The 7,950-nt window shown below is 34.8% G+C and overlaps 2 protein-coding genes and 1 pseudogene across 3 annotated transcripts; all 3 read right to left on the bottom strand.

Moving 5' to 3' along the window:
- Nucleotides 1-160: 160 nt before the first annotated feature.
- Nucleotides 161-1,215, bottom strand: mage-1 (MAGE domain-containing protein). The gene is made up of 5 exons (NM_058617.5): nucleotides 1,158-1,215; nucleotides 1,065-1,112; nucleotides 873-1,016; nucleotides 626-811; nucleotides 161-577 (listed from the first exon to the last, which is right to left on the bottom strand). The coding sequence occupies exons 1-5, from the start codon at nucleotides 1,197-1,199 to the stop codon at nucleotides 236-238; spliced, it is 762 nt and encodes a 253-aa protein (NP_491018.2). The 5' UTR covers nucleotides 1,200-1,215; the 3' UTR covers nucleotides 161-235.
- A 3,304-nt stretch (nucleotides 1,216-4,519) lies between these two features.
- F40E3.3 (uncharacterized protein) lies at nucleotides 4,520-5,290 on the bottom strand (the record flags this gene model as incomplete). Its single annotated transcript, NM_058616.3, has 5 exons — nucleotides 4,520-4,733; nucleotides 4,799-4,881; nucleotides 4,950-5,033; nucleotides 5,102-5,186; nucleotides 5,240-5,290. 5 exons carry the CDS (start codon nucleotides 5,288-5,290, stop codon nucleotides 4,626-4,628), a joined length of 411 nt encoding a protein of 136 aa, NP_491017.2. The 3' UTR covers nucleotides 4,520-4,625.
- A 1,057-nt stretch (nucleotides 5,291-6,347) lies between these two features.
- On the bottom strand, nucleotides 6,348-7,035 carry F40E3.7 (annotated as a pseudogene). Its single transcript has 3 exons — nucleotides 6,954-7,035; nucleotides 6,534-6,902; nucleotides 6,348-6,484 (listed from the first exon to the last, which is right to left on the bottom strand). Coding segments are annotated over exons 1-3 (588 nt in total).
- Between the last annotated feature and the right edge of the window lie 915 nt (nucleotides 7,036-7,950).

Below are 7,950 nucleotides of genomic sequence, written 5' to 3'. Positions count from 1 at the left end.
CTGCGAGATATTTTGCGCGTCAAATATGCTGCGCAATTCGAATTTTCAGATTAAATTTTTAGAATTCCAAAAAAAATTGCAGGCATTTCGTTGAGAACTCTAAAATGACACAAGAATTGTCACTTTCCGACAGAGAATTGATTACTGAATGAAAAATGCGGCAAATCTAATGTTTTTATTCATAAAAAAAAGATACTAGGAGATCAATGTTATGGTTTCTTTTATTGGATCCGTCCTACTGTCCTCTAGTCCTGAGCACACCGCCCCGAGTAACAGCAGCCACTTGCTCAGCCTTCAATTCATTGGCTCTTTCAGTTTGCTCTTTCAGCATTTCCGGTTTCATTCCTGTCAATTGTTGGAAGGTTTGAACGAGTGCAAGTGGGTCGACAGTTTGACGAGCAGCCGGTCCCCATTCGTATCGGAACACTTCTTCGTCGTTCTCGTTCACAGATTTCGTAAATGCGAGATATCCCTTTTTGATGAACTCGGAACGAGCGTTTGGAGCGATTAATTTCTTCAGGAATTCCATATGATCCAGGGAAAGTTTCCGATCAGAGTGTGTTGACATTGAAGCTTCCTGAAAAGTTCTTAAATTTATAAATATTTTGTATCAATAAACTTCTACCATATAAGACATCAGATCTTCTTGAGCAACTCCTGGATGTTTCGATTGAGGCTTCGTCGCCACAAAAACATACATCAACACATTCTTGAGAAGTCCCAATGTTCTCTCGGTCTCACTTGCTCTCACTTCATTCGGTGCATCTCCATTCACATTCACATATGTGAGGCGATCGTCTTGGATGACTGCCTGAAGATTTAGAAGATTGAAATAAATTAAAAATAAGCAGTGAAAAACTATGAAATCTTACATTCCATCCCTGCCAATGCAGCAAATTCTCATTGACAGCTTTCAAGACTCCCGGCAGAGGTCTGAACTGAACTGATCTATCCTTGACGACGGTCGACTGGTAGATTTTACGAAGCTCGCTGATCTTGACAACTCCTTTCTCACACTGAAATTCACTCAAATATGCTCTTTTTCGTCTGTGTGAACGACTTACAATGCAGCGAACAATCCAAAAATAGATTTCGTAAGCGAGCTCTTCATCCTGAAATTGGACGATATTTGCGGCATATTTCATAAATAAGCTTACCTCTCGAGATATTTGTGTCGCATCATCGTCGCTGCCGCTCATCGTTGTCCTTTAAAAGCTGAAATTTCCTTCATGAAAGTTATGTTAGATCGTTGAATTCAAAAGACGCATTTATTGTCGAGCTTGCACCATAAAAAAGAATCTATTTTATTTCAAGAACAACGAGAAAAATGAATTTTGATAAAAAGAAAACGTTTTTAAACGAAAATGTTTCAAAATTGAGAAAACAAAAAAAAACAATTTGTTCAAATTGTTTTTACAGACTTCAAATTAATGCGCCCCACGGTGGTTCAGTCGCTAGATGGCGGTAAACACGCTCTATTGCGAACAATCGTTTAAATTTCAAGCCTTTCGCTCGGCATCGATTCTCTCCGTTTTTTGCCGATTTTAACCGTTTTTCCGTATCTTTTTTGTAATTTTTTTTTGTAAAATCAAAAGAGTGTGTCTTGTTTCAAGTAGTAAGCGAAAAAATTCGAGAAAAACAAAGGAACGTCGAAGTGGGCGGCAAGGAAAACGAATTAAGTGAGTTTTTTGACGAGTTCTCTTAAAAAATCACAAAATATTTTATTTTTTGGTATGAAAAAGAAAGAGCTAAAAATTCTGAACAAGATACGAGCAGAATTTTCTAGAAATCGTACCTTCTTCATAAATTTTTTTTCGAAACTAAAATTTTGCACTAAAAATTAAGAAAAAAATTTTTTTTTTCGAAAACGATCACAAAATGTTGTATTTTTCTTGCCGAATCAGAAACAGCTAACAATTCTCTACAAGATGAAGACAAAATTATTGAGAGATCGTACATATTTCACTTATTCACAATTTTTCAATTTTCACAATTTTTCAAAAGTAAATTTTTTTCACTGAAAACAGTTTTTAAAAACGTTCCATTTTTCAAGAAAATCAAAAAGTCTTCACATTTTATAGTTGTTTTATGATCAGCATTAAATTTTGTATAAGATGGAACTAAATTCATAGAGAAATCTTAATTTTTCATTAAGATTTTTTCGAAAAAAAATTTTTTGAAATAAGAAATTATAAAATAATTTTTTTTGCCAAAAAATCACAAAATGTGTTAATTTTTTGCTTTAAAAAGAAAGAACTGTTAATTTTGAGCAAGATACAGGCAGAATTTTCTAGAAATCGTACATTCTTCATAGAAAAATTATCGAAACTAAAATTTTGCACTAAAAATAAAGAAAAAGATTTTTTTTTCGAAAACGATCACAAAATGTTATATTTTTATTGCCGAATTAGAATCAGCTAAAAATTCTCTACAAGATAAAGGCAAACATATACACGAATCGTACATTTTTCACTTGAAATTTTCCAAAAGTAAATTTTTTTCACTGAAAATTAAATCTCAAAAAACGGAAATTCTTTTTTTTTTCGAAAACTTTTCAAAAACTGCTTAGATGTTTCAGAAAAAGGCAAACTTTGTTGTTTCCTCTGTTCGGATGCACTAAAAACAGCATCAAGTGAGAAATTATGGTGCAGTAGAACTCCTACATTCAAAATACCCCATTAACTTCTAGAGCCTATATCTTCGCGGAAAAAATTTTTATGACAAAGTGATCAACTACGAAGTTGTTCATCTTAATGTAAAGAACAACTATGTAGTTGAACATTTTCCACCAAAAAATTTGGTGGCTGAGATAAGAGTGGGTGAAATACGGCAACTACATGCATATTTTCTATTGCTCTTTTCATGGTCATATTTTGGTCACCAATTTTTTTGGTAAAAAATGTTCAACTACATAGTTGTTCTTTACATTAAGATGAACAACTTCGTAGTTGATCACTTTGTCATAAAATTTTTTTCCGCGGAGATATAGGCTCTAGAAGTGAATGCGTTTTTTGAACAAAAGAGTTTCACTGTGCCTCAATTTTATCTGAAATTGTGTTCTAAACATTTAAATTGAGAAAAAAAATCAATAAAAATAGCACTTTCTCATATTCCTGGTAAAATTTTTTTAAGTTTTCAAAAAATGGAAGTACATGAAATCATGAATTTTCAGATAAACACCTTGCCTAGAAGACGTTCAACGTAATGTCGATGGATTTGTCGGCAAGAACTTCACCAGAATTTCAATAAGTGGAGATGCTCTACATGATGTCCTTCATTTTGGAAAACTGCCGATGTAACATCCCAGGAAACAGTCAGAAATGTGAAATTCAGGATTTCCTTTGGTTCGTTGTGTTAAAAACGTTCAAAAATCATTAAAATCTTAAAATTTCAGACAAAAACCTTGCCAAGAAGCTGCTCAAGTCAATTTCGATAGTTTTTCATCATGATTTCGGCCAGGAACTCAAAAAGCTGAGAAGCTCCACATGGTTTCCTTCATTTTGGAAAAGTGGCAAAGTGACATCTCTGGATTTTATCGAAAGGATCGAATTCGGGATTTCCTCAGGTTTGTTGTGATTAAAATAATTTAAAAATATAGAATTTCATCAAATTGCAGATTGAAACCTTGTCAATGAGCTATTCCGCACAATTTCGATGGATTTAACACAAAAAGTTCACCAGGAGTCGAGGAAATTAAGAAGTTCCCACTGATTTCCTCATTTTCGAAAGTTTTTCCCAAGAAAAATTCCAACTTGCAGCCGAAAAGCGAAAAAGAAGGCCGATTCCACATATTAAATTCGTTTTTTCAATCGATTTGCGTGTTTTTTCACTTTAATATTGTCTTTTTAAATGATTACTCCGTTTTTCTGTTCAAAATCAACTTTTCTGTGTTTTAATACATTAATTTTGAATTGTTAGTTGATAAATTTAATAATAAAATCTTTTTTTTTTAATTTTATTCACTTTAAACTAGTAATTCTGCCTTTTTTCTGCTAAAATTTGCTTCAAAAATCTATTTGCCGCTGCAATGTTTTGCGGACTACGGTACGCAAGTACGCAAACACCGCGAGACACATTGCGGACCATTTCGCTGCGTACCTGCGAGATCTTTCTCAAATTTTACGAGAGATCTAGTTTCTGTGCTACCGTGGCGCCCGGAAAGCTCGGAGAGCAAATGCGCCCTGTTGAACACCTTTTGCGCGCGCATTCAAATTTAGTTTTTCTTGCCTCCTAATATTCTTATATGGAAAATCGATCGTTTCGCACTGAATTTGCAAATTTTGGAAGACAATTTTTAACCAAAAAAGTTGAAAAAATATTAAAAATAAATTCTCGAAAAAAAATACCGTTTTTTTTTTCATATTCCAAAAAAGCACAGTTAACTCCAAAATATTATAAGGGCCACCCCTTACGATCTCGGAAATGAAAAAGACAATAATCAAGTCGATTTGGAAGTATCCGTAACTTTTTTTTTTCAGGATTCGGAACACAGCTGAACTCTACACACCATCAGTACAAAGAGAAGACAATATAATACGTTTATAAATTGGAAAGACAATTTATTATTAATATTATTCACTTATGTATAAATTAAACTTTTAAAAAACTAAATATTAACAAAGTTATTAAGAGAACGGAAGCAATTTGTGCAGTGGGGTGGCGTCGCCCTTTTCTGCAAAATCTAGGAGTTCGAGACGAAGAAGTGGATGAAGAAGGCGGTGGAGGTGGACTATCTGAAAATTTTCAATTTAAAAACCTAGGGGGCGAAATTTCGGAAATATACATAAATCTGACTGACCAAGAGAAAAAATCCGATTTTTGTGGAAAATCCCGTCGTTTCAGGCGAAGAAGTGGATGAAGATGTTGGTGGTGATGAAATATCTGAAATGTTTTAATTTAAAAACCTTGGAAAGGATGAATTTTCGGATTTTTACATAAATCTGACTGACATAGAGAAAAAAATCCGAATTTTCTGCAAAATCCAGGAGCTGGAGACGAAGATAACGATGAAGATGGCGAACGTGGTGGACGATCTGAAATTTCTTAATTTAAAAACCTAGGAAAGGCTGAATTTTCGGAATTTTACATAAATTAAACTGACATAGAGGAAAAAAATCCGATTTTTGTAGGAAATCCAGGAGTTCGAGATGAAGAAGCTGATGAAGATGGCGAATGTGGTGGAATATCTGAAATTCTTAAATTTAAAAACCTAGGAAAGGCTGAATTTTCGGAATTTTACTAGAATTTTACTGGTGAAAAATCCCGATTTTCGTAGAACTTTTTTAAACATTTCGAAGCGTGGGAACGTTGTAGGGTTTGTACTAGAGACAATGGGAAATTGAGATAATTAGAGAAAGGACTTTTTCAAATCTTTTTTCAAATCTTGAGATTGCTCAAAAATGCCCAAATCAACGGAAACTGTTTAGTTGGCAGTTGATCTTCACTAAACCAACACTAAATGTTCAGATCAAATCAAAACTTGTTTTATCATTTGAAAAAACATTTTTCAATCATTGTTTCCCACAAAAATCAGATGATAAGTAGTATAGCATGATGAGAATCCATATGATTCTTCATATGCGCATAGCTATAGATACTGTAACTTCGACAACTCCTATCTCCTCAGAGAGGCAATATATCAAAAAGTGATTAACTAAGAAGTTGTAGACCATATCAAAAACTATAATAATTAATAAAAATCATGTGTTTATCTCTTAAGATGAGGGAGTGAGAGCAGCCAGTAGAATAACAAAAAGTATGCAATACAAATGTAAGTCTAACTCCCCTATCTTGAAAGATAGAAACATAGGTTAAATTGAATGTCATTGTTTTTGATGTGCTCTGCAAGTTTTCAGTTGATCACTTTTTGATATCTCGCCTCTCCAAGTAGATAGGAGTTGTCGAAGTTGAGGTATCTAGAGCCGTAGAGGGTAGGAAGAACCTGATGGTTCCTTATTAAGGAAAAGAAAATATACCACCAAACTTGTAAAAAATGTTAATTTGATCATTTATGTGAGTATTTGAGCCATTTTTTAAGGAAAATTGGAGAGCAACACTTACATAAGAAAATTGGCGTGGCATAGATCACTTGGTAGATTGGAACATTGAACTTTGATCAGAACTATTTGTATTTCTAGTGATTTTGATTGATTTGTAGCTTTATTCTATTGAAATCTTTGATTTCATAGAAGTTTTTTAACCAATTCTGCAAGATTTCGTTGTAAAGAAAAATCATTTTTCTGTGTTATCAGTCAAATTAATGACTAAAACTCTTCAAAAAGATTCAAACTATTAATAAAAATTCTAAAATTAAACATTTATGCAATTAATCGCTTTAAAATCAACTTTTATTTGCAAAATTCTGATTTTGGTGAAAAAAAAAGCGAATTCTCGGCCGTTGGGTTTCCACTTAGCACCGTAAATTGGGCTTTTTTTCCAAAGCAACAACTACAGACCCTCTTGATTGAATGTTGATAAGGTATAGCTGAAATTAATTAATTATTAGAAAGATGTGAGAAAAATTTAAAACGAACACTTTGCTCTCCATTGATTTGTCTTATCCACTTCAACAGAAGCAAGAATGAGAAGTGCTTGACCACACTGATTCCACTCTATTCCGGCGTTGCCCGATTTGAAGAACGTACGATTGCCGACGACTGGGAACGATTCGGAGACTCGATGAACTCGTACGCGAGTGGATCCAACGGCGGGGACATATATGGCATCCACATGATTTGGAGCAGGACCTGGCCTCAACGCGAAGTTAATCGTACTCTTCTCAGCAAGCTTGTGGATGTAACGGTTCCGGGTCGATCAACGCGAGCCTTTCCGAGTCGTTGCTGTTGAAAATGTCGACGGCAGTCACTTTTCTGACCCAACACTTCAGCCACAGAATTCGGAATCTGAAATTTTCAATAATTATTTCCGTGATGAAAAAAAAAATGAATTCTTGCCGATGCGTGAAGCGAGTTGAGAAGGGTGAGTGCTCCTTAAGCGTATCGATCGTTGCCGCCCCTCGATCCACGCCTCGGTCATTCTTTACAGCTGAAATTGAATAATTGAGAAGAATTAATAAAAAAAAAACACAAGAAAATTGGGAAACATAGAGCCGAAACCCGAACGGACAGAAAAGGAAACAGATAGAAGAAGCACGGACACTGGAGAAATGAAACATAATTTTTTATTTTTATTTTCTGCTAAATCGATCAAATTGTGCGAATATTAGACTCGAAAAAGTTTTAAAAAGGCTTGAAAAAATGACAAAATCGTCAATTTCTATAATTATTACGGAAAAGTGATTTTTCATGACGATAAAAGCCGAAATTTCGACAAATTTGTGAACTAATCGATTATTTTACATTTTATTTATGAACATTTCATTAAAATTCGACAAAATTTGTTCGAAATACAGAGGAAAACTAAAGAGAATCGACTAGCGGGCCCTGCGGGTCCGCCAGTTGCAGGGGGTGTAGGGCGAGTCCCCCAGTCGGACGTAGGTTCTCGGCTTCGCCTCGAACCTGTCAGAGGGTTCGTGACAATTGCAGTGAGCCAATGGGAGGAGACCCACTCATATTTTGCTTAAAATCGAGCATTTCTATTCGAATCCCGATTACCCAAAAAAAATTTGTCAGTTGGGGGAATCGAGCCAACGAGCAAAATATTCACAGCCATACGCACTAACCACTCGGCCATGCGGGAGAGACCCGGCAGGGAGATGCAGGGAAGGGAAATTTCTGGAGGGAGTCGTTTTTCGATTCCGTTTTCTTCAATAATTACATTTTGAGAAAAGGCATTCGAAAACCGTTTATTACTGATATGTCAGCGGGAAAACGAATTTTTGAAAATTTTATTACAGGATTGTACTCATTATTGATTTCCCAAAAAGGAGACGTACAGTTGAGGGCTATATCTTGTACACAGACAGATGTATAGAAAAAAAACAAGTTTTGG

The sequence above is a fragment of the Caenorhabditis elegans genome, chromosome I (genome assembly GCF_000002985.6).
Source record: "Caenorhabditis elegans chromosome I".
Classification (NCBI taxonomy): Eukaryota; Metazoa; Nematoda; class Chromadorea; order Rhabditida; family Rhabditidae; genus Caenorhabditis; species Caenorhabditis elegans.
Note: the sequence above shows the minus strand (reverse complement) of the source record. Positions and strands in the feature narration are given on the sequence as shown.